The sequence below is a fragment of the Colletes gigas genome, unplaced genomic scaffold, assembly GCF_013123115.1.
Source record: "Colletes gigas isolate AHSC1104 unplaced genomic scaffold, ASM1312311v1 Colletes_gigas_Sc00007, whole genome shotgun sequence".
In the NCBI taxonomy this organism is placed as follows: Eukaryota; Metazoa; Arthropoda; class Insecta; order Hymenoptera; family Colletidae; genus Colletes; species Colletes gigas.
This window is the reverse complement of record NW_025106636.1, coordinates 2,346,370-2,371,838: the sequence shown is the minus strand read 5'-3', so window position 1 is coordinate 2,371,838 and position 25,469 is coordinate 2,346,370. Positions and strand designations below refer to the sequence as shown.

The window sequence follows — 25,469 nt, the reverse complement described above, 5'->3', positions numbered from 1 at the left end:
TAATGTGCCTGACGGAAAAACGATATTTGTAATTCGATAGCTTAAGTTTCCCGAGCGTGTTTATATGTATATCCCCGCCCCCTCCCCACCCCCGCCCTTTATGTATATCGTACTCCATCGCGTAATAGCTGAGCGACACGAGAAGACAGCCGGGCATATTTTCACCCCAAAGCCGCGAGTCTGGGGAACGAGGGACATTTACACGCATCTTCCGCGCTGCTCGTTTCACCCTATGCCTCGCAATCTATACCTTCATCCCCTGAACCACCGCGATCCAAAAACGGCAAAACAAGAAAATTAATTTATTAAGCGTAACAGTTTTCTCGCGTTTCGGTCGGAGATGTATCGTGAAGATCGCGCTCTACTCTGGAAAATAAAATATACAGGTCACCGATGCCGACCGACGACCGTGAAAAACACGGCGAACAAAGAAAAGATATTCCTTTGTCCACGCGTAAACGATTCCTCTGGTTTGATTTCTTTCCATCTTTCACCCTTCGTTCTTACCTATCCGCTACGGGAGGAACAATCGTGACCGGAAACGCGATCACGCGATCCTACGATCGCGAACAATGATGTTTGTTTATTCATCTTTCACGCACGATGGAAAATACAGACCGGATGTTATTGCTGCTTGAATTATGATTTCAGAGGTAAGTGAAGATTCTATTACGTTTACGCGTCTTTGCACGTTGAGTTTGCCAAAGGGTCGATTCACTGTTTCCTGTAGTGCCAAATTCGACGATTCGGTGATTGATCGGTCGATCGAGTTATCGTTATTTTTATCACAACTTATCGATACTTTGACTCGGCATAAAATTGCATTACGTACTCGAGCGGATCACTGATCGCAAGTAACCTCCGTTTGCGGAACGCTATTAGTTTAAGGGAAAAGTAGAGCAATTCATAAGGGTGGTTAGCCACCTCGTTCGCACGATTTATCGTGCATTTCTATTTGCCAGATCCAAATAATTCGCCGTGGATTCGATTTTGAATCGTTCGTTCCATTGAGCATGCTTTAATTTTCGATTTTCGATGAAAAAAATGAATTCTACATTCGAGGCCACCTAATATTCCGCGAACGTCGGTCTAGGGAGCTTTTCGCGGATTTCTTTATCACTTTACCGCCGTGAACCATTCAATATAGCAGGGCTGCATTATGTAGCGAGTTGGACAAGCTCCTCTCTCGGAAAAGGGGAGGAAAAGCAAAAGGAGAGAAAAGACGGTTGAACGAATAAAGTACATCGGTTGCATGTCTCGCATTTCAACCACCGAAGCTGCTAAAGCTCGTAAATTCTCGGTTCTCGATTCAAGCATCGACATTTCGACGCTGTCAGTCAATGCACCGTGCGTCTCGTATGACTAATGGTTCGACACCCCTTTGGAGAATATAGCGACAGGACGCGAGGCGACGTCGCGTTAATAAGGGTTCTGTGATCGGTCGGCATTTGTTTAGGAAAAGGAAGACTCGTTTGCTCGAGCAGGACAGAAACGCGGTATCTTGTCCTTTTATTTTGAAACATTTATACGGAGAAACGTGAACGGAAGCAGAATACGAGGTCCAGACCCGCCGCGTACCGTACCTTCTGCATCGTCGAAATGCACATTCGTGGTAACTTGTTTCAGACTGCTGATAAATAGTTGACCCGAGACCGACTCGGAAGGAAAGAAGGGTAGCCAAGAGACACTCGGCGCAAGTACGCAGGTAAAGGACGACCGTCGGGGTAAAGAGATATGGAGCTTAAATCTTTGATGTGTTTGGGCTCGGCCGGCTGGCTACCAAGAACGCCAAGGTTATTCTTCCTCTGTTTTCACAGGTAGCCTGGGGTCTCGGTTTATCGTTAACTGTTACTACGTCGCCGTCCGTCCACGTTAATAAACATATTACACAAACTACCTAAATAAACGTGAACGAGGAAGAATTCGAGCTTAGTTTAATAGAAATTCACTCGCGAAACGGAAGTACGGCGTGATCGGGGACACGAATTGCACCTATGCGAAGGTCATTTGTAAAACACGCGCGACATTTGACCTCTGCAGAAATTCTTAAAGCTTAAGAACAAGAGCCGGCCGAGCCTCTCTCGTATCTTTGGTTCGGAAGCACCGCCTCCGTTGCTTTAAAAATAAACTCGAGCAAGAATATTGCCCCTGCCGGCTGGTGTACATCACATTCGGAATCGCGCTTTTATCTCGATTAATACTCGCGTCAGTTAGGACGTACATATATTTTACGCTAATTAATTAAAAATCTCAAGACCGTAAAGGGCTGATTCAGCATTATCGAAAAAACTCGAGTATCCCCCGCCCCTGTTGCAATTTGTTCTAGGTTCGTGTACGGAAAGAATCTACGGACCTCTCCGAGTTCTACGATCGTCCTGTATCGGTAAGGTGTTACGAAAGTTAATACAACGGGTTTGCAAGCAAATACGTAAAGCAGAAGGAAGGGGGGGGGGGGGTGGTATAAATAAGTAAACTTTGAAAGCTTTCACGGTGCAATTTTTTTCACGTGTACGCGTTCCAGTCAGCAGCGTATACTCGTCACCAAAAGTCCGTCCGGCTCCCCCCTCGTCTTTCATCCAATGGCCTTGTGCTTACAGTATCGATCACCACGTGGCCACCTAGTTGATTCTGTACGCTCAGCCTGATCCTTCGGTGGCCTCCCGGAACGGGGAGTGCCGCCCCCGCGTACCTCTACAGGCCGATACAAAATCGAATCCACCCTCCTGGGTTTCTCCTTTGGCTATTCTACCGCACGCTTTCAATCGGCTCGAGACGCGCCTCCTTTCGTTTCCTCCTTCCTTTTTCTGGCTTAGCATGGATCATGTTCGTCGCAAATTCAAATTAGCTACAATTACCACACGTTCGACAAAGAGGATAAATTCAACAACGCGCACTTTTAAAGTTTCTCTAAAAAGGTACGTTTCAAATGCACACGGACGACCAACTGGCGTACGCTTTTGAGTAGAAAGCTCGAATATACATCTGGCTAGTACAGTAGATAGATTGTGCAACTAGTCAGCCTTCTTATCTTCCGCATTTCCAAGAACATACTCGATATACTTGGAATAACGTAGTTACCTTTTGCACTTTACTCTGTAGCTAATCTATCTTTAATATTTAAATCGATGTGTTCCGTATTTACGCGAGCTTTTAGTCGCTCGTGTTACAACTTGGATAAAACTTTTACAGAGTAAAACAAATCTTCCGAGATGAACGAGACATCTATACAGAGTGTATGTATACGAACGTACATAAGCGCAGTATTCGAGTAAATGTAAATCGAAGGATGTATTCGTTCAAAGTGCACGATAAGCGTTGGGACGCGCTTATTGGAAATCGTAATATGTAAGTACACGATACGATAAGTAACCTCTGAATACGATCAATTTCTTACGTTTACGGACCAATACTAACATTTCGATCCAATTATTATTATTATTAAAGGGTATTTATACGTTTGTTATTTCGTAAGTATATATGTTCGTGAAAAATAATTAACATTCTTACCGGCCAATTCTTCTTGAGTTTGTCGGCAGAATACAAATCGAATATTGGCAATTTCGTGGTGCATGGGGGACGCGATAAGAAACACGATGGTACTCTTAAACGGCCAACCACCATACTTCTTTCGTCTGCAAACAACGGAAATTAAACGTACGGTAATTTTTAACGTGGTTGCACGAAACACGTAAAAGGCAATAGATCGCAAAGTACGAGCGATTAATTGATAACTCACTGGAAAATCTCGACAAGAGAAAAGGTCCTGCCAACTTTTACAGTTTATGAACGCGTCGTCAAGGATCGTTTGATTCTCATTTGTCGAGCATACCTCTTCTGTCAGAATTATCCTTATTAATAATTCCTTAGTAATTCTTTATGTATATGTATATTTTCTAAAGAAATTTTTAAACCGGACCTGATAGAAAAGCATCGAATACAGTATACAAATGATTACCATTCAGTGATATATTTCGAAGGACGTTGTTAGGGATTTAAAAAAACTTTGGATGTTTTGGGCACGATGTAGACAAAGTTATTCGAGAATTTCAAATATTTGGAACTTGTACTACCCTCTTATGTTTTACTCTTCAAATATACTTTCTCTCTCTCTCCTTGATTCTGCAACGTTAACAAAACGTTCGACGGCTGTCACTGAGAACCGCTGACATTGGAAAATCGTCGAGTTGCTCGTGAACGAAATAGACGAAAACAGAAAGTTTTTCAAAGGCGAAACGGAAGGTTAACGCGCGAATAAAAATAGGAGAAAGGCGTACTCGGTTTGTTTAGCTATTTCTAGGATTAGTTTCTGTGAAGGTAACGCAAGCCCGGACTTGTCGTTGGGTAAAAAGAGGGGAAAAGAAGACAGCACGTTATCTACCCCGTACTAGAGAAGCAACATACCACCGTATTTATCTGACCTCGCGTGTTTACTTGTTCGGGACAATGGGAGTCGACTTCCGACGACTAACAGGAGACGGAGTTGTCACGTTGATCAGCTTGTGACAGCTTGCACAGAACTTTTGCCAATCGCTTTGCCTAAAAGAGATCCGGGAGGCTTGCGCTAGCGATTTCGCGAAATTAATGTCGTGGGTCGACGAGAGAAGGGAGAGGCTGACAGTCCGGGGAGTAGGTGAAAGTGAGAACCGTCCGCGGACATAACCTAAAAATAAGCTGTATACGCGGCTGATCGTACACTTCGTACCGATTTACAGCGATGTTCTGCCGCTTTTAGGAAATCGTCTGACATGATCGTACCCAAGTGTTGCCTTTTTAATGAATGACTTGTCGGGAACGGAGCAAGCAACGGGAAAAATATGGAAACTTGTAACGAAGGGGGCAACCGGACTCCGTCTGTCACCACGGTAATGCGAAAAAGTTGGCCCGAACTGAGAGGCGTTGTTAGCGATCTACGCAGAAAATTGTTCGGGGTATCGACCGGCTCTGTGCCTGGATCCATAACGTTTCGATCCTTACCCGATGGACGGTAAGAAACATTTTTGAAATTCAGACCTAACCTCTTCGATCTAACGTTATTTACATACTTTATCGTTATACGTACGGTTTCGTTGAGATCATTTAACAATACCGTCTATAGAACGGACATTTCAATTATCCTAAATCTTTCAGGACCAGGATATATTTCCTCTGTAGTCCAAGCAACGGATGGGAGACTACTCTATTGTACGTGGACATTGCGCATTCCGATCATGCCAACGGATATCGTCTTCACTGGCAACCTGTGATAGAAGCAAATTTTCAAACGTACCATAATCTTTCTTATAACAAATTTCTTTTAAACTCTTTTGAAATTCTGCCATGTTGTTTTGTCGGCTCACAGAGTATCGAGCACCAAAAGATTGTCCAGAGAAGAACAACTGCTGTGGGAAAGGAAAAGATTAGCGACATGGGGCATCACTAGCTATGAAATTCATCCGGACAGTGGAAAATTAGTTTTCCCAGCTGCGAGCAGTCTTTATCAATGTATAGACACAGGATTTATGGTATATTTTGGACATTGTTTGCTTTAATCGCGAATTGAAAAACAGTAAGAAATAAAAATATTCGTGTACCAGGCAGGACCTCTTTTTCCATCCGAGATTCGCATGTCAACGTCAGGCGCAAAATTATGCCCACAAATTTGTCCATGGAATAATGCGTTAATTGCTCATACGTGTTCGGGGGATCTATACCTGTCCCATAGTATCACCGGTTCTTCGCTAAGATTAACCCATTCGAGAAAGGGTGGGCGAAACTTAGCGGACGATCCTCTTACCGCCGGAACTCCTTCTTATGTAATGCAAGAAGAATTCACTAGGTGTGTAGTACAGTAATACCATATTCATATTCTCAAAGTAAAAATGCCGTTGTTTATTTAGGTATATTGGTTATTGGTGGCAGCCAAAATCCAACGACGGTGTTTATAGAATAGTGTACGAAGAAGTTGACGAAAGCGATGTAAAAATATTTTGCTTTCCTTCTACGTCAAATTCCGAGGAAATAGACGAATTTAGGTTTCCTAGAGCCGGTACATCCAATGCCAGGAGTAATATTAAAATGGTGCAGTTCCGGTTGACGGAAACGTTACAAATCGTTGACACTGAAATACTGGAGCTACAATATCCGTTGCACATTTTGTTTCCATGGATGGAATACATGGTGAGAGTGGGGTGGACGCCCGATGCGCAATAGTAAGTTAGAAAGAAATGTTTCGCATTCGCTTACCCTCGTTACAATTATCATTTCCGTAATGTTTATGTATACATATAGTGTCTGGGTCCAGCTGTTGGATAGAAAACAGCAAAAGCTTGAGTTGGTTTTATTATCGATAGATAATTTTTGCGAGCCACCCCCAAACATGTATAATTCCGAAAATCACTTTACGCCGTCATCGGCGAGCGTTCAAGTCATATATTCCGAGCAGAGTTCGATCTGGATCAATATTAACGATCTCCTCTATTTTTTACCATCCGACGATTCAACGGAAGTAAAGTTCCTTTGGGGTAGCGAGGAATCTGACTTTAGACACCTATATCTCATAACGTCTAGTATAGCAGGTGAAGCAATAACGAATATACTTCGGGAGCAACGTATTCGCTTTTCGATCGACAACCCTTTTCTTGTATTTTGTTAGTAGGTTTAACCAACGAAGCGGAAGAACCTTTGGATAGAATGGATAGCATTTTTTTGCAACCTAGAGTCACTTCTAAAGTTGCTTTAACCCAAGGAGATTGGGAAGTGTTAGGTAAAAAATTGTGGGTGGACGAAACCAACTCTATCGTCTATTTTTGTGGATTACGCGAGGGTCCGTTAGAGCAACATGTTTATGCCGTGTCCCTTCGTCGACCGCTTGAGATAAGGTTGCTCACAAGGCCGGGTTACAGTTACAACAATATATATTTTAATAAGGAATGCACAATGCTAGTGACCGTTTACAGCTCCATCAAAACACTACCCACTTGTCAAGTATGATTCCTTTATAAAAGTGCAAGTTGGAACAATATTTCTGACAATCCTTTTTTCTAGGTATTTAAAATATCGCTAACCGATTGGACAGTGGAAAGTATTTCTTTAACTCCCGTAGGTTATTTATTGGAACCATCGACGCCTGAATCGGAATTATTTGCTCCAGAGATTTATACGCATAAAATATCGTCCGGCGATTCAATTTATTCAATGATATTTAAACCACATAATTTTCAACCCGGTGTCAAATATCCTACGATATTAAACGTTTACGGTGGTCCTGAAGTACAACTAGTATCGAATACGTTTAAAGTAAGTGTTTGCAAAGATGCAACAGATAAAGATCCTAACCTATTTTAACGTAATTTATTCGCATACATATTTTATGTAGGGAATGAGGCATTTGAGAATGCACATGTTAGCTGCCCAAGATTATTGCGTAGTATTAATCGATTCTCGTGGTTCGCACCATAGAGGTTTAATATTCGAAAGCCATTTGCAACACAGAATGGGCACCGTCGAATTAAACGATCAAGTCGAAGTATTGAAGTGGTTAGCGGAAACTACCGGTTACATTGACCTAAATCGCGTAGCCTTACACGGCTGGTCTTACGGAGGATATTTGAGCCTTATGGGTCTGATACAATATCCTGAAGTGTTCAAGGTATTATTTTTTTCTGTTTTTTTTTTTGTTTATGTTCTCCAAGTTATTAATATGCTCGCGATCATATTTCTTTAACGCTTTGAACAAAAATTTTCAGCTGGCTATCGCCGGTGCACCAGTCACGTCTTGGAATTTTTACGATACCGGATATACCGAACGTTACATGGATCTGCCTCAAAATAATCCTCCTGGTTATATAACTGGTTCGATTTTAACGTACGTGGATAAATTCCCCGACGAAGAAAACAGATTATTGATCATTCACGGACTCATAGACGAAAATGTACACTTTTTCCATACAAGTCAGTTGATTAACGCCCTTGTAAAGTCTGGGAAACCATACGAGCTGCAAGTTTACCCCAACGAAAGACACAGTCTTAGAAGTTTAGATGCTAGTAAACATTACGAAACTACGCTATTATCGTTCTTACAGAATCATTTGTGAATTATTTTTATTTTTTTTTTTTTTCTCAACTATACACAGTTTCGGCGGTGAAACGTTGGTTAAAACAAGATTTTAACAGTTTAAGTGACTGCCATTACTTTATGTATATACATGAAAGAAATTAAAAATTGTTCGTTGTATCCTTGAGTTCGCGATGGTATTGCCTAACACGCAATGTTTACCTTGGGCTTTGTATAAACCGGAATTAAAAGTAAACGATGTTACGATTTTTCAACAAAAGTGACAACGAGTTCCGAGTGTAAACGAAAAGACCTTTGTCCGCCAATGGAACTAAAAAATAATGCAACAAATTTATATGCATATACATATGTATGTAAACGTGCATCTAATTCAAGTGCTATATACCATGGTACGTAACCATCGTGAAACTTACCGATAACACAATACGCAGCCTTGTTTAATGAGCTACCATAGATCTTTACTATAATAAGGTTAATTGTTACTTTTTTAAGAAAATGGACAATACTCGTAACTCCTTTGTACATATATACATACGCGTCATTAGATTTGCATAAATAATTTCAGGATTGCCCTTTAATTGTACTTACAACACATTCATAGTCTTTATTAGAAATATACTTGTGGCTGTCACCATTTTACGTTTGACTATGTACATACGCGCGAGCAATCATTCACGTTTTTACAATAAATATTAATAAAAAGTATTTACACTATTTTACCACTATAAATAAATTATACATCCGATCGACGACTACTCGTAGATAAATAAATTTATTATTTAATATTTTGTTAGCATTTATTAGCTGTGCTCAGGAATTTTAGGGGCATAGAAATAAAAATGTATAGAAATTAATTTCACATTTTATTACACAAGTAGATATACATTATTATGTACTGCTTTTGCCTGTTTTGGTTTTCTGATTTAAAAACCTGTAAAGATATTTTATTCTTTTATGCAATTCCTTCCATTTCGTTGGTCTCGCTATCGGGTATACACCGTGTTGCAACATTTTACGCTTCCTAAGTAATACTATAAATTCGTTGCCTTTTACGCCTCTTAACCAAGAAGGTACATTGTATAAAATTTTGGTCGGATGAAGATTATCAGAACCTAAAATGTCTATGTAATCATTTTGACCAAACAATGCTTTCTTTTCATTCCACGCATTCGTTGGCCTATATATTGGCATAGGAAGCTTTGCATCGCTGTTACGAGGCAAAAGACCTCTCGTATCAATAGGATCTACATAACCATAACGTCGTACCAGAGGGCCTTTTTTAAACTTGTCCGCATGATAGCGAAATCGTACAGATGTTACTTGTGGAGTCCATGCATTGATTGTTGTGCGTATCACATTTCCGAACCACGCCATGCTACGTATCAATAATCGACACTGTTAGTATCCCTTGCAATATTAATGTTTAATATTTTACATAACCTCATTTTTTACACAACGCACTTACGTTTAGACATACAATACTTTGATTCCCATGAAATTTACCTTTTCTACGTTATACGAATTGAGACGTACCGTGGTACAATTACAATTTGTAGTTTAAACTTGTATAACGCGTTAAGAAAACCGTATTCTTATACATCATATGCGCTACCAGACAACAGACCGGTGCCCAGAGAAAACTGCCCCTTATCAGTGATGCTAGATTGAGCACCGGGTGCACTACTCACACTATGCCAGATCACGCGTACGTGAGCTCGTGGAGTTTCGGAGTGTCGACAAAGGCAAACTGACACATGCCCCCTTTCTCGATACTCCGAAGCTGACCGAAGTAATTTCGGACCGTCTCGCGGGAGTCGAGAGAGGAAGGCTCATTTGCCTTCTCGCACTTGAACAACTAAAATTCGACCTCACGTCGACGGCATACGATTCCAAATCTCGACTGCCCAGCCTCTGTTGGCCTCTCCTGACCTCCGCTTATATTTCTGACGACGTATAACGATTACTACTGAATTCTACCTGCCTCCGCCGGCCTTTCCTGACCGCTGCTGACCATTCCTCATACTTCGGACAACGTATGACGATTACAACTTGCTATTAGTTGCCCCTGCTGGTCTCTGCTTGCCACTGCTTGCTACTGCTGGCCTCCACTGGCCTCCGCTGACCACTGCTGACCACCACTGATGGCACTGATGCTTCCGACAACGTATAACGATTACTACTTGTTACTGCTTGCCCCTGCTGTCCCCTGCTGACCCCTGCTGACCACTCCTGGTACTTCGTGCAACGTATAACGACTACGACTGGCTACTGCTAGCCTCTCCCTGCCTCTGCTGGCCTCTGCTGACCACCGCTTATATTTCTGACAACGCACAACGATTACTAATGGCTTCTGCCAACCTTCGCTGGACTCTGCTGACCTTTCCTGGTATTTCTGACAACGTATAACGATTACGACTGGCTACTGCTTGCCACTGCTGGACTCTGCTGTTCACGGCTAGCCTCCGCTGGCCTCTGCCGACCACCCCTGATGCTTCTGACAACGTATAACTATTACTACTTGTTACTGCTGGTCTCTGTTGGCCCCTGCCGACCACTGCTGACCACTGCTGACCACTGCTGACCTTTGTTATCAACTTCTGACATGATGTATAAGTATTCAAGGCTTGTATAATGTAAATCTATGGCAATAAATGATATAATTCAACAGAATTCTATGTGTTCTCATCATTTTTACCTTTCTTTTCCTCTCCAAATCATTGCCTTAGTTTTAAGAGACCGTTTTCCCGGTTAAAATTGGATTCCCAAAGTGTCCAGCTCTCGTACTTGCTGCCAAAATCAAAAATTAAAAGTCCTGAAACAATTGGAAAGTCCTGAAACAGCTGGAAAGTCCTGGAACAACTGGAAAGTCCTGAAACGACTTTTAATTTTGAAAATCCCGAATCAGCTGGAAAGTCCTGAAACGACTTTTAATTTTGGAAATCCCGAATCAGCTGGAAAGTCCTGAAACGGCTTTTAATTTGGGAAATCCTGAAACAGCTGGAAAGCCCTGAAACAGCTTGGAAAGTCCTGAAACAGCTGGAAAGTCCTGAAACGACTTTTAATTTTGGAAATCCCGAATCAGCTGGAAAGTCCTGAAACGACTTTTAATTTGGGAAATCCTGAAACAGCTGGAAAGCCCTGAAACAGCTGGAAAGTCCTGAAACGACTTTTAATTTTGGAAATCCCGAACCAGTTGGAAAGTCCTGAAACAACTGGGAAGTCCTGGAATTTCTTGGAAACGGCGAAAATTCTTGGTAACCCTGAATTTTTAGCAAAGTTCTGAGTTTCAGGACTTTGCAAACGGCAAAGATTTCTATTCGTATATGATAAAATGTCTATTCTGTATTTTGTCGAAGGCCGTGGTGATTGATGAAGAAAAAAGGTATATCACCGTTGTAGACTCTCGTCAACAAGAAACTTGTTACGAAGGAGGTGTGGTTGTATCTTTTTCCCGTGAAATGGAATGCATGAGGAATGCTTCTGGGCGCGTATATCTGTTAGAGGATTTGGATAATGAAAGATAAACTTTTTTTTGTAATATAAACATTTTTCTTATTCAAACGTATGTTCTTACATTTACACAGTACAAAAAATTATACTCAGACCTGCCGGCCCGCGGTTCATAATTGCTATGACTGGGGGCGGCCGGTGGTGGTGGGGGACTTTTTGGGGGTGGATAGGTTTCGATAGGAGCTAAGGGCTGTACAATTTGTCTCGTCATCCATTCCACTCCGCCCCCAATACACGGCCCCTTATTCTCTCGCGCATACTTCCGGAAGTTCGCTCAAAAAAACAACACAGACACGCGCGTTCACACAAACGCAACAGACAGCCAATCGTTTTTAAACACACTCTCTCATTTACACTACACAACGCTTGTTCGTAATCGTATTTCTTTTCGCCGCGTAGTTCAGCAACATTTAAATATCGGTACTCTTCCGTAATAATTAATCGTAATAATGATAATAATTAATAATAATTAATAATGGTATAATAAACTATCTATCTACGCGTGTAAAGTGTATTCTTTTTTTGTTTGTCCATGTTCGTGGAGTGTGTATCCCTTAATCCTATATTTCTTCGTATTTATATATGTATATATGTATACATATATTGTATACAGAGTAGTTCACCCAAACCTGACACTTACATTGCTTAATAATCGTTTATTATATAAAAGAATGTTTCGGACAAATGTTGCGAGGTATAAAGTGGAGAATACATTACCTACGATTAATTTTGTCCCCTTTGCTTTTCTAACGAGACTGTAATACGAACTAAGTAGTAACTACTTAGTAGAATAAACTAATCATAGCATTGTATGTTCCACTTTATACCCCGTAACTCTTATTCGAAACATTTTCGTACACAACGAACGATTTTTAAGTAATTTAAATGGTAGGTTTAGGTGAACCAACCTGCATATAAATGTATTTACATACACGTAGCGGGGAGAACAAATAATAGCTTTGTCTGCAGCAATAATACACAGAGTATGCTTTTTTTCTTTCTTCTCTATAACTTTATACATCATCATCATCATCGTCGTCACTCGTGAATCAATAAGGGGGGTACTTTATCCTTTTCCTTGCTGTTTGTTACTTATTATTCCCGTAATATTAACGTTACTCTTATCGACACTAAGATATTTAAAAATTTACTCGTTAAATATTATTTAATCAAGTCGTTGTATGCTAGACGAATGTTGAGATCAAAGAAATTGCGGGTTCCAGGATTCCAGTGATTTGTTCTTCGGTTTTCTTCTTCTTTGTCTTATTTTATAACGTCGGTCTCGAGATTACCAGCCATAGTGAACATTCGAACGATCGATAAGCGCACCAACGACGCGCGCGCGCGTCATGCTAAATTCGATGAATCTCTGTCCTCGAAAGCCGCTGCCTTCCGAACCTTTTCTTTACAAAAATCATTGAAACGGCCGAACTGTGAATCTATAGCAATTATACGCCACCCAACGAATGTAAATTTTGTTTCCTGCTACATCCACCAGGAGATTCTTACAGAATCCGACAATCCGCAAAATTGGGTAATATATGAACAAAATTAAACACACACGTTCTAGATCGACATTTTTTCAACCTGACTGAACTACAAACCGTTTCTCCGCTTCTTGCGTGTGATTTTCTCTTTAGAAATGGTTATGAAATTCGACACTGTGTAGTTAATTCATACTGGACGAGGAACTTGTAAAAATTTCCAAATTTCATGGTAAGGATCTACTTGCAAGGATCATCCGGTGGATATTGCAATATCAAAATTCGGGTCGAACAGTGACATTTGTATACTCGTGCTTAGCGAGTTTAGAAATACGTAATAAGGAAACTCAATATCGACGTGGTCGGCGATGGCTTTTGAATTCAGACGTCGCGACACGGCGGCGTGTATCGTGAATAACACCGATTCGTCGTTCTATGGAAAAAGTTGAATGATAGGAACTCGGTCTCTCGTCTGTGGATTCTGCATGACTAATCTCTGTCTGTCCGTCTACGTTATTTATTCCATCATTTCCGTTTCCATTCTTTTTGCTACCTACGCGTACGACACACACAACGTGCAAACACGCGAGAATGTTCACGTCGTTCAAAACATTGGCACTTCGAAAATCGTTACTCCTTTACACCTCGCGTTAAATAATGCTACCATAGTTATTAGTTATTAATTATAATACAATTAGAATATCGCTGTTCTATTCGGATAGACGGTTCTTTATTTCCGTGACATGACAAAAATAACAGATTTTTTCCCCACGTTTTTATTTTTCTGTTTCTTTTTCTCTCACCCCTTATTACTGGGTCATCACTGGGCCACAACGTCAATCCAATCTATAAAAACAATAAATTACACAAAGCCAAAGAATTTCGATCGATCTTGAATGTCTCGAAGACAATGTATCGACAGACTTTTAACCTTGTTTTGCTGTTTGTTATTTTTGTTCTGATGCCTCTGTTATAAACGACAGTTATACAAACCTTTCGAATAGACTTTGCTCGGTATAGCCGATATATTTTTCAAAGAAGAAAGACAAACCGAAATCCCTATATACGTATATCCCCGAGAAAGCTGAACTGCAAGGATATTATACACGTTAATGTACTCGACGCGCAGGGCTTCGAGAGATTCCCTTATCCGTTGACTGGACTGACGCGAACAACGGGTTAGGCAGTGTTTTCACTCTTGCGTTCTTATCGCGAGGAACACAAGAATCTAGCGAGAAACATATATCGGCCATTTGGCAAAGCGCTTGTTGCTTCCTCTTTTGCCTTTATAATTCGATACCAAAAGCACCAGATCACGAGAGCACGGTAACGGGATCGACGATTATCACTGATCCAGCTAACAATTTTTTAATCGACATCTAATTGCACAAAGGTACCTCTAGACAATCTTCTCGTAGTTACTATAGTAAGAATTCATTACACAGTAAGATCGATTATCTACATTTATACAATATAGACAGTATGTATTGAATACAGGCACGATATAAGTAATTACAAATAATGTATGATCAAAAGTCCTCCTTCTGGTATCACAATGGTAAATAGACGCCGCGGTGCGTTCTCATGTCACCGGCTCCATGCTTCAATGAAAATACTCGCGGGGACTTCATGTCCACTATCACACGTTTATTCGAAAAAGGATGTAAAAAGGAAATTCAAATGATACAACGAATAATCTCTCTCTCTCTCTCTCTCTCTCTCTCCATTGGCTCAGCCAATACCGAAAATTAAACTTTTGAGTTACTCGTCAAATACCACAACAAATTCTTGCGCCTCTCGGTACAGACTTCCGGAGTATCTTAAATTATCCTTAGATCCTCCCGTCATCCCGGTCTGATTAGCGTGTACACCGCGCCGTTCGGGAGAGCACGGAGGAGCGGCAACAGGTTGCACTCGCTGGTTAGAGCGAGATTTTAGTCGAACAACGGATCAACAACGGTTCTTGCGACCGCGACAGGGGGCCTAGGGCTACGTCTCTTCCTTCTTTATTTCGTTGTTGGTCTTCGGTTTGGCAAGAGTTTCTTCCTTGACGTTCGCCAGCACGGTCAGGGAATCTTTCACGGCATGGTAGATTATATTCTTTATTTGAAGCTTGTCCTCGTGATTGGTGTGCGTGTCGGATAATGCACGAAACTCTTGCGTAAGATGGAAGCAATGCGAAACATTTTCCGGCGATACAAAATCCTCTGCTACTTTTATACAATTGTGGAGATTACGGACTTGATGCGGCGCACCAGCTGGCACGAATACCGCATCGCCTAGACACTGCACGATAGCGTATCTGCAATACAAAAAAAGACATTGTTATATGCGCATCAACTATATAACAAAGACAAAATGAATAATCGATCGACGAAACAATATTTACCCTTCGACACCGTATTCGCGGTACAAGCGTTCTCTTAGTGGTCCGTCGAGATAGCAGCTCTGATCGTGGATAGGATCGTGATGCGGCTCCAAACGCGCGCCACGTTCCAAAGATACCGCATTCAACAAATCTCGAATCTTGTCCGCGTCTCGGGCTGCATAGATGTGCCATAATGCACCGGGTGCTTCTCCGCGTTCGCGAACACGTCGCCGCGTCAGGATATCACAGCCTGCTTCGTCTATCGCCCTCAGTGCTTCTGCAACGACCAAAGTTTTCCTATTAACAACTCTTTATCGATTACGAACATCTATTTTGTACACTCTGTCAAATAATCGTGCATACCTTTCACGTGTTCGTCGTTGTCGGTGTCCTTTGGAATTCCAACGTAAACCATCACATTAACGGCATCGGAAATATCCAGGTGAAGATTAGTTGTGCCCTTGTTCGGATGGAGCGCCGAACCGTAAGCGTTGTACATCTTGGGCCCCAGATCCGGTCTGACGAAGCAGTCGGGCAAACGACTAGCTAGATTCAAACGTCCGTTTCGATGGGTGTACTCCGACAACGGCAAAACTTTCATCAAATCGGCGAACCTCGACGGCAACAATTCCGCAAAATCCTCGCCAGGCGGCCAATCTTTCAATTTTAACAACATCGGATTCCCCCTCTCGTCCTTTAATCTCTTGGAGAAATGTTCGAATCCTTCCCAGAATTTACGCATCGGTTGATTCGGCACCAAATTCCCGGTCATACAGTTAATAAGATCGTTCTTTTCGTCACCGAAGTCCCTGGCGAACGAGTCCGGATGCCAGAGATCCATGTCCAATGATTTCGAAACATCCGACACGATGACTGGTTGTCCGCGTTTCCATTGATCTTGAAATATTCTATAGTTGTTGGGATTATTCGGATCGTTTAACCTGAGCAATTTACCGTCGCACAGCCACGAGTGCGGCACATCCGGGTAGAGACTCTTGCTTTCGGTGAGCGTCATGATCCTGATAGGCAACGGTTCCCTTCCCTTCTGCGTCCACTTATACCTTCTCACAAAATGCTTAAGCTCCCTCGGCTTCTCGTCGTCCAGTCCACCTTCCCTCTCCTTTTTCACACTGTGTTCTATCACGCTGGATATCACCTCGTCTAGCGTATCCATTTTCGATTTCTTGCCGGACTTTGTAACGTTGTTCGTCGCGTTGTTTCCGGACGTGACGTTAACGCTCCCGGAATTGTTCGTCGGCGAGTTCGATCTAGACCCGTTGCCGTTCGATTTGTGAGACGGTCGAATAAGCAATTCTCGTAACGTCGAATAATTGCCATCCCGATCTTCGTCGGAATCCGAGCTAGAAGCGCTCTCGTTTTTATCCTGGTTCTGCAACGCTACATCCGCCAGCCAATTTAACGGAGAATTCTTATCCTCTTCGTTGGTTTTATTCTCGGACGATCCGTTCGACTCGTTCACCTTTTTCTCTTCCTTGATCTCCTGCTTCACGTTCCCGTTTAAAACCGGCATCGTATCACCTTTTATCATGTTTCGGAGAAACTCGTTGGCAGAAGTTTGAACGACGAGCGAGCAACCGCAGTGTTGGGGTATTCCCCATTCTGCTCGACATTCGTGAAGTCGCTGTCCGAGACGTATCAAACTATCACCGGCGATAATTTGAGTGAGCATCAGTCGTTCGGGTTCATGTACTTGTCTGTTGGTGCACAATAGCCACGAGAAGTCGTCCCTGTCCTTTCCACTTTCGCCCCAAATTTTGATCGTTCCATTCTTGCGTCCCTATTAATAGTTCGTAAAATGTTTCGTGTCACTCGTACGTTTTTAAAATCGTAGATCTCTCGCGAATGACATTGACCGTAATTTCAGTGTTAAAAAGCTCTATAATTTGTAATAAATATCAAAGGTTTTCAATAGATTTTTTGTCATCACGTATTGTTAATTGCAACGCGAAAGAATATGTATAGATACGCGAGAATAACAAACGTCCTTACCTTGTAACAGTCGATGCACACAACGAAACCGCATTTACCGCAAGCCCAGTGATAGTTGAAAAGGGTCGTCTCGCAAACGTCGCACATCTCTCGAACGCCTTGCACCACTCGTTTCCAAGCTACCGTTCCGTCTACAAGTCCCGAATTCGCTGTCAAGTTGAAGAAACAATCGATACGCAAAGCGTTAAATCATGCGATCAAAGGAAATTTAAAAAGCAATTTGTATAAATGTGTAGGAGGTACATGCGGTAGAACAAAAATCCCGATTCGAGTTTACTCAACATAATAATATTATGATACATGGTACACGGATGTAGTAGCAACAGGGTTTCTCGATTATTCTTTCCAAGTATTAATATTATTAAACATGCGTAAGAATTTTTGCACCGTATCGTGAGATATGAAAAATTATTTTGACCAACCCGACGATTATGTGACATTTGTTCGGCATTGAATCAAAAGATTTACCTTCCGCCTTATGCTGTTGAAGAGCATCCTTTTCTTGATGCAAGAGATCACAAAACTGATCACCAACTTGACGAAGTAATCTGTGAGCCATCTCCAGGTCTAGATCCTCCTTGTCCCCTTTCTCTTTGTCGTTTTTGTCAGATTTCTCATCTTTCTTCGTATCCGAACTGTCTTTTCCCGGTAACCATAATCGAAGATCTACCTGTAACACCAAAAGGACAACGTTTGTTCGCCTCACGTTTGCAAAATGATCCTCAATGTTTATAATAATAGTGCGATCTTGCAAAGATACCTCGGACGCGTCCTTGTGCGGATCACTGAATCCTGCTATAGCCAATTGTCCATTTTTGGTGTACCGTAATCTACGGAATGCATAAAATCTGCAGAAAATATTTTGTGGAAGATTTTTGGAGCGCTGGTGCGGTGTCCATCTGCACTCACGACATTTAGCCAATTTTGCGGCGACTTCGAAGCAAGCGCCGTCTTGCAACCAGCTATCACCAGTTTTCTTTAGTTGTGATATCGGAGGTCTGCGAAAGGGATCTCCCCTTCCGCCGCTTCCACCTGGCCCACTGTTACCACCGCTCGCACTGTCGTCTCTACGTTCTTTTTTTTGACGAGGTTGTTGATCTTCTCCTCCTAATTCATTACCTTTCGTAGTCTTTGGTCTTCTACCTCGTTTCCTGGGTTCCTTATTATTTCCTATCGAACAAACGACATGATCTATTTAAGCATCGTTTACGAACATCGACCAAGATCTTTATATAAATAATAAATTCAGTGTTAAAAAGCTCATGATATTATCTTTCATGGACATCAATTTTGATTTATCATCATTTGTACGATTGTATTTAAATAAGGTTAAGTAAATGTATTTGAAAGAAACAGGGTAAGCGCGCGCGAGACAAGACTGCAAAGATTCCAAGAGCTTGGAGAATCTAAAGAGTATCAGAAAGTTGGAGAGAGTCTAAAACAGTTTCAGAAAAGCTTACGGTAGTGTGATTTTTCTAAAAATTTACTTCTGAATCGTTCAGGTTCTCGTACAGCTCTAGAAAAGGGAATAAGCGTACGACCATGGAACACGGACCACTTACCCTGCAAGCGAATAGTTAGTTCACCTGATGGGAAGTCCATTTACAAGAAGCTACGTCAACTAACCGTTTCCTGAGGAATTGTTGGAATTGACTGTGGTATGTCGCACCCTCGACGTAGGTTGAACGGAACCCAACTGTTCGCTGGTATCGCTAGCAGAACCAGCTTCGCTCTCGTTGCTAGACTCGCTGGCAACACCAGCTACTCCACCTTGCTTGTCTTCTTTTCGCCTCCGCTGATCTTCCGCGGTAGTTTGCTGCCTCCGTGCAGCGCCCTTCTTTCGTTTTACCTACCACAGGGCACAGATTATTAAGTAGTCAGGAAGTTCATGCTCTTGCCGAAACTACTGCCAAAAACTACCCAACTTATGTCTTCTGTTTTAATACCGTCGTAGATATGTATCGTTTACAGTGTCCTATCGCTACAAGCGACTTCAAAATTCGATCGGTGTTTATAATAAATATATAATCATGCATTTTAAACCGAAAAATAAAACTGAACAGCAGTGAAAAAAAGTTCGGAAAGTCGAATAAATGTACATGCGTGAAAAAGAAATTTTCATCCATTAAATATTTTCGTTTCTAATAAATATACGATTGTTTAACAGTTGAAAATACTGTACGATGCCGAACAAAGAGAAAATAGTCGTTACAAGAATCAACGGATTCCATTGTTCGCGTCGAGGTAGAAAGAGGTTATGTTTCCTCGCGATAGAGAAATATCTTGAATTAAAAGTGTTTCGCGTGTTACCATATTTATCCATGCAAAGTCACGCTTTTTAGATGATCCATGAGAATATATAAAGCACATATATTTGCAACTGAACTCGATAAATTTATTCGAACGAACGATGCCGATAGACTGCAGGGAAACCGCCTTACTACTTGTGGCTTGTGTTATCAAAATGGCGTCGACCGAAGCGGAAAATTCAAATACGAAATCGAATAACAGAAAATCCAACGAGATATCGATCCGTTATCCTTTTGAACTTGTTACCTATTTTGGAAGGTATATTTTTAAATTTTGATTAGCTTGTAAAAATTTCTAAACAAAAATTTCAAAGGCTAATTCGGTATTCGATACCGAAGTTTTTTGCTATTCGTCGAATACTGTTTCTAGTTTTGGTAAACAGTATTCAAGTACAACCGTTTGAGATTTATTTTTACGCGACATAAAGTCACGACTTTTAATGCCGTAATATTTGTAAACGCGAAAAGTTAAATTGTCGCGTGTGTCGTCGTGATATTTAAATCACAGATGTCGCGTTACACAGTATGTATCCATATTCTTTTTCCACTACGTTATTTATTATATTATTTCACTAGTAATAAAAACTTTGTTTAACTATTATTATTAGTATTAGTTAGAAATCGTTTGTGTATTATAATAATATTCTTGAATGTCTTAAAATTGTAATTTCTCTTTATCAATTTATAACGTCAAGCATCGCTATTGTATAAATGTATTTTAAATATAAAAAGTTACATATCAATGGCGACTAGTGGCCTGTGTAACGCTTTGGTTTGTAACGACTCAAATATTACTACACAGTTGGAACAATTGTACAGGGTTGTCTCACGAAACTGGGACGGTTAAGCTACAAATGTTCTTACGAGCATGCATTTAATTGCAAAGTGTGGTTACACTTGTTTTTCAAATCGACATACAGTACACATAAAACGTGATCTATTCACAGAAACTGGCTATCAACAACCTATTTGCACATGCAACAGGAATAACGTAACACGTGCAACGGTGAAATCACAGATTTCCTAGATCTAAAGAATTCGACCTTGGGAAATCGCGACACAGGGAGTGTTTCGTAACAAACGTAGAAATAATTTTGACAATTCGTTAGCGAAAGGGTGTATAGAGGACACGTTACGAAACCCCCTCTGGATACGATCTACGATCCATATAGATACCTTGGGTGGTTTCCTTTTTGGCGGCGACTTCCTCTCCGGGTCGCTGCTGGACGAGTCTTCTTGTAAGTTTTTCGTGTCGGTAGCATGTCCATTGAGGGACTCCTTGTTGGCCGTTTTGCGGGCGCTCTTGGCGGTCACTTTGCTCTTGTTAATGCTATTCACCGCCATGCTACCGATATTGTGGATAGAATTGACGGCGCTGGGCATACAAGTGGTCGTCGCGTTGGCGTTGTTCGACGACGCGTCGCGCTCTTTGTTGTTGAGCGGTTGCGAGGGCGCTTGAGAGATATTGAGCGGCAACGTGACGCAAGAACCACTGCCGACGACACCGGTGGTGTCCTCGGTGCCGTCTTCGCCGGAATGCCTCTGCAACCACGCCTTCTTCAACTTGTGAACAGGATAGCTGGTGCTGCTGGGTGGTCTGGGCGCTGGACTGTTGGACTTCTCGCTATCCATAGCGGTTGGGTTGGCTTTGGCGGGGGTGCCTGGTGCACTTGGTGCTGGACTCGGGGCGGTGGAGGGTGCGGGGCTAGGTATAGGCGCTGGACTAGGCGCAGCGCTGATCGTTGGGTTGAGGGAGCTGACGCTGCCCGTGCTAGGGGGTCTGACGGAACCGTCGCCACTGGCCGTGGTAGGCGCCGGGCTGACCGCGGTGACGGTTCGCTCTTGCGTTTGAGTCAGGTTGGGTTGCGCCAGCAGGGCCGCCGTATTGACCACTGTGGTGATCGAGGTGTCGGCCGAGGCGATCAGCGGACTCGGCTCGCTGACTCGGGAAAGAACCGGGGGACCGACGCCGCATTGGAGGGACAATGGTTGTGGTTCCTCGGTTCTGCGTTTCTTGCAGACTTCGAGGGAGACCGGTTGGCCCGGGTTGCTCTCGGTCATCAACGGCGTCGGCGCCTTTCTCTTCGGCGAGCCGGACCTCTCGACGCCGAGGTCGAGCGGCTGCGTCTGGAAGGCTGTGTTGATCTGAGGTTGCGAGTGCTGGACCGTTTGCCCGGGCTGCTGGTGAGGACTGGTGTGATGGGCAGGATGCGCGATGGGCCTGGAGAGAGGCGCCGAGGCAGCAGTCGGCGGAGAACCGTGAAGAGGAGGCGGCGGTAGTTTGGCGGCTTGCATGGACCCGGTGAAACCCCTGGGGTCGTAGACGGATCTGCTGTGAGCGGGCGGCGGCAGGGGTGGTGGTGGCGCCCCGTGATGATGAGGCACTTGCTGGTAAGGCGAGCTACCGGGTTTCGAGGTGAGCGGGATCGGGGCGGCGACGGCCGGTTCCGAGGCTCTGCAGACCGGCGTGCCCGTCATAATGCCGGAATTCGGTTTGCCGTATATGTGAGGCGGCGCTGGACTACTGACTTTCGGTTTCGATCCCGGCGGCGCGGCGTAATGCGAGGTCGGCGAGGCCGTGGGCGGATGAGAATGCGGATACGGATACGAGGACTTGGCGGTGGCGTAAGGTAATCCCGGTTCCGGCCTGGTGAGATAACGCGGCTCGGGCGGCGACGGATGCGGCGGTTGATGAGGATGCTGAGCGTGCGGCGACTGTCGATTGTGCGAGTGCGGTGGTGGGTGCCCGTGAGGGCTGGGCAACTGCGTCGCGGTGGTAGGCCCGCTACCGGTCCTGTGGTGACCCTGAGGTATGCTCTTGGCCGCCTGTAGACCAACAGCGTCCATGTGGTGGTGGTGGTGCGGACTCTGCGTGGGGCTTCTGTACTCGTACGGCTTGTGTTGCGGCGCCACCGACTGGACGTTCAGATAGGGCATGATCTTTGGGCTGGACGAGTGTTGCTGCGACGTCGGCACCTTGGGCAACTCCCGGCCCTCGTTCTTCACTATCACCGAACTCTTGTGGTCCTGAAGAAGCGACGGGGGATTCTGTAGAACCTCCCTCCCGTGATGATCCCTCTCGAGACCCCCGGCCAACCCGCTTTTGCTCTGCAAAGACTTGTGCGGCGGTTGACCCACCACGTCGCTCTTCACCTTTATGTCGTGCATGTACGACGACTGCGGTTGATACGACGAGTAACTGAACAGACCCACGTTCGGCTCGACCTTGGGCAGAGAGCTGTGCGACGGCCCCACCACCGACGGCGGTTTCTCGTGAAGACTGCCGACCAGGAGCGTCGACTTTGACGTTCTCGAGTGCGCCGGAGGAGGTGGATAATCGACTTTACCAGGTACGCTCGACGGCCGAGACACCTAAAACAAACAACCACTTGTATTAATTAAATACCGCTTGCCGACACGGCGAATCGTAATCGATTCGCGCTGCTCGTTCCTTCGAGCCAATAAATTCTACAAAGTTGCAGTTCATTCTTGTCGCGGTCAAACACGTCTCTTTCTTCCGGTTTTTACCGCGGTCACGCAACTCGGAACGCGCTACGCGAATAATAGAACGTGTAACGTAACGTGTTTTATCGGATAGGGTAGGTTTTCAAATACTATAAATGAATTTAAAGAGTTTTAGGCGAGGGTATGTACACACCTGCTGAGTCGGAGGTGCTGTGGCTGCGTAATAAGCAGCTCTCTGCTGAGCTACAACGTGTTCCCTGACATCGACCTGTCTGTGCAGTCTTTCGGCCGAAACCAGGTGTTCCCTCATCCCCATGTTCTCGGTTTCTCGCTGTCTCTGCTCCCTCGAGTCTCTTTCTCTGGCTTCGCGTTCACGTTCTTCCCTTTCGCGTTGCTGTTGCTGCGCCACGGTCACCGGATGCCCGCTCGCCACCCCTGCCCCCGGATGATGATGGCCCACGTGCGCCGTCATACCCGAATGAGGCGCGGCGTGCGTCCTGCTACCTGACGGCGCCATGGGGATGAACGTGTTCCACGTCATCGAGGTCGACTGCATGTTTCTCTGTGGAACATAAGACACCTACTTCGATAAATACTGCCAATCGGTTTTACGGTTTGACGCAACGTTCGTTGCGCCGAATACAGCCAGGGACAACAAGATAACACGCACGCACACACCTATATTTCATATGAATAAAGTTAAAAAATTGATAGGATGTCGTCGTCTTTTTGTCCTTGACCGTAATAGATGATAAATAAAAATAATTTGATAAAAAGTTCTTAATCTCTTTAAGCCAGTATCTCTTTAAGCGAGGAGAAGAAATATTTTTTGTGTGTACCTCCCCCCACTAATTTAATTAAGTTTAGTATCTAAGTAACTATCTGATTTTCGCGTTTGGCTTGTCATCGTTGTGCACGGAAACGCATTCTAGCGATGGAGAAAGCACCGCGTCGCCGTACCGCTGACGCGAACATTTCGCGAGGTTCGACGGCAAAATACGTGTTTATTTTAAGGTCTGCTTATTTTTAACCCTCCTGCAGCGAGTGCAATGGCTCGCTGCCGGCAGCCACGGACGAGGTTTCGGTCTCGTTTCACGGTTGCTTTTCCCCCCTTTCAAAAGATTCGAAAACTATCTTACGCTCTAGATTTACTCGCGTCTGTCGAAACGCACCGAACGACACAGCACGGGCAAGCGTATGTGTTCGTCCGAGCGATTACAACGACCGTCTTCTTTCTTATCGTCTCTCGTTGGTATGCACGAATGTGCGTACCATACGACCGGGATCCGTATTATGTACAACTTGCGAAACCGATAACAACCGTCTGCGTGACTGGGACTTTCCACGTGTATCGTCCAGACGTTCTAATCCCCGGTATGCAGAAACGAAACATCTCCTTTGGGACTTGATTATTTTTCGAATCGATCGACAGAATCTAAGTAAAAGAAACGTTGCATTTATTATATTTTATAGAACCGTTTCGAGAGATTTAGTCGCGTGTATCCGTCAGACTGTGCAAGAATCCATCGGAAGTAGTAATCGTCGATGGGCAACGTACGTTCCACGGATGCCTGTAACCATTTGAACCGCGAAAGCTGTTAACTGGGTCTATCGCAGCAACAGATTGTCAGGAACGCGATTGCGTCGGCGGTTGTATTCGGTATCGGTGTTATCGCAGGCTGCTCGCTTCTAAGGGAATTCGATAATCTGTTGTCGGCGTTGGCATTCCAATCGTTTGATTACATTATCCACCGCGGATGTGCCTGCAAATGGCCTCGTTTCGCGTTGAGCAACAATCGTTTCCAACGATTCGCGCTCTTATTAAAGATGATATATCTGTTTCTGTACCGGGCCTCGGCAAACTTGTTCCGAGAACGCCGCGCGAAAAACACAGTAAAAATTACACTGTATCGGGGGAAAATTAGAATCAAGCACTCGTGGAATTAGACAAAGTGCTTAAAAGGAACGGAGATTGAAATAGAGACGATTCTGCCATGAAACTGATCCCCACTGGCCATAGTCTACCGACTCAACAGCCTGTTTCACGGACTAGCAAGAGAACTCGAGTCATCGTCGGGTTATCAAGCCACATGTTTCAACGTTAAACGAACCGCAAACAGCGAGTCGTGACTCACCGATGGAACGTTTCGTCGCGTAACTCATTGGTTCATAACCTCGTTAAGCTAATGGCAGGCTTAAAAAAAGATTCTTAGACATTTTGGGATTTCGGCATATCTAGCTTAAAGAGAAGAAACCGCGAACGATTCTTA

General features: G+C 43.6%; 3 protein-coding genes and 1 non-coding gene across 11 annotated transcripts in view; 1 reads left to right on the top strand and 3 right to left on the bottom strand.

Annotated features, from left to right (window-relative positions):
- Positions 1 to 4,449: 4,449 nt before the first annotated feature.
- Positions 4,450 to 8,748, top strand: LOC122396139 (dipeptidyl peptidase 9). Of its 2 annotated transcripts, none has more exons than XM_043394285.1 (11): positions 4,450 to 4,636; positions 4,733 to 4,984; positions 5,128 to 5,262; positions 5,339 to 5,501; positions 5,574 to 5,815; positions 5,877 to 6,188; positions 6,268 to 6,554; positions 6,635 to 6,963; positions 7,024 to 7,275; positions 7,355 to 7,627; positions 7,725 to 8,748. In XM_043394285.1, exons 2-11 carry the CDS (start codon positions 4,815 to 4,817, stop codon positions 8,070 to 8,072), a joined length of 2,511 nt encoding a protein of 836 aa, XP_043250220.1. In that variant the 5' UTR covers positions 4,450 to 4,636; positions 4,733 to 4,814; the 3' UTR covers positions 8,073 to 8,748. The 2 variants fall into 2 exon arrangements, with proteins under 2 accessions (XP_043250220.1, XP_043250221.1); XM_043394286.1 differs by having other exon boundaries at positions 4,713 to 4,984.
- Positions 8,749 to 8,894: 146 nt separating this feature from the next.
- Positions 8,895 to 9,845, bottom strand: LOC122396310 (39S ribosomal protein L51, mitochondrial). 2 transcript variants are annotated; one of them, XM_043394589.1, is made up of 2 exons: positions 9,557 to 9,845; positions 8,895 to 9,428 (listed from the first exon to the last, which is right to left on the bottom strand). In XM_043394589.1, the coding sequence occupies exon 2, from the start codon at positions 9,425 to 9,427 to the stop codon at positions 8,942 to 8,944; it is 486 nt and encodes a 161-aa protein (XP_043250524.1). In that variant the 5' UTR covers position 9,428; positions 9,557 to 9,845; the 3' UTR covers positions 8,895 to 8,941. The 2 variants fall into 2 exon arrangements, with proteins under 2 accessions (XP_043250524.1, XP_043250523.1); XM_043394588.1 differs by having other exon boundaries at positions 8,897 to 9,428; positions 9,519 to 9,843.
- Positions 9,846 to 11,625: 1,780 nt separating this feature from the next.
- LOC122396356 (probable JmjC domain-containing histone demethylation protein 2C) overlaps positions 11,626 to 25,469 on the bottom strand; it is a 220,163-nt gene continuing 206,319 nt past the window's right edge. For 2 of the 6 annotated variants that reach the window (XM_043394668.1, XM_043394672.1), the window contains 9 exons: positions 23,393 to 23,779; positions 20,911 to 23,106; positions 19,052 to 19,274; positions 18,186 to 18,595; positions 17,894 to 18,104; positions 17,426 to 17,574; positions 15,779 to 17,213; positions 15,437 to 15,692; positions 11,626 to 15,349 (listed from right to left, as the gene is read on the bottom strand). In XM_043394668.1, coding sequence (XP_043250603.1) covers positions 15,037 to 15,349; positions 15,437 to 15,692; positions 15,779 to 17,213; positions 17,426 to 17,574; positions 17,894 to 18,104; positions 18,186 to 18,595; positions 19,052 to 19,274; positions 20,911 to 23,106; positions 23,393 to 23,779 — 5,580 coding nt within the window. In that variant the 3' untranslated portion in view covers positions 11,626 to 15,036. The remainder of the gene's footprint in view (positions 15,350 to 15,436; positions 15,693 to 15,778; positions 17,214 to 17,425; positions 17,575 to 17,893; positions 18,105 to 18,185; positions 18,596 to 19,051; positions 19,275 to 20,910; positions 23,107 to 23,392; positions 23,780 to 25,469) is intronic. The other 4 variants (XM_043394669.1, XM_043394673.1, XM_043394671.1 and 1 more) reach the window with 3 other exon arrangements.
- LOC122396652 lies at positions 18,665 to 18,735 on the bottom strand. The gene has a single exon (XR_006259059.1). It is a non-coding gene; the product is annotated as a small nucleolar RNA SNORD36 (small nucleolar RNA).

What these genes read in the sequence shown, in the direction of transcription:
- LOC122396139 (XM_043394285.1), top strand. Translation starts at nt 4,815, where the DNA reads ATGGAAACTTGTAACGAAGGGGGCAACCGGACTCCGTCTGTCACCACG. An exon ending in TGGACGCCCGATGCGCAATA is followed by an intron (nt 6,189 to 6,267) that starts GTAAGTTAGAAA and finishes GTATACATATAG; the next exon opens with TGTCTGGGTCCAGCTGTTGG. An exon ending in AATATCCTGAAGTGTTCAAG is followed by an intron (nt 7,628 to 7,724) that starts GTATTATTTTTT and finishes AAAAATTTTCAG; the next exon opens with CTGGCTATCGCCGGTGCACC.
- LOC122396310 (XM_043394589.1), bottom strand. Translation starts at nt 9,427, where the DNA reads ATGGCGTGGTTCGGAAATGTGATACGCACAACAATCAATGCATGGACT.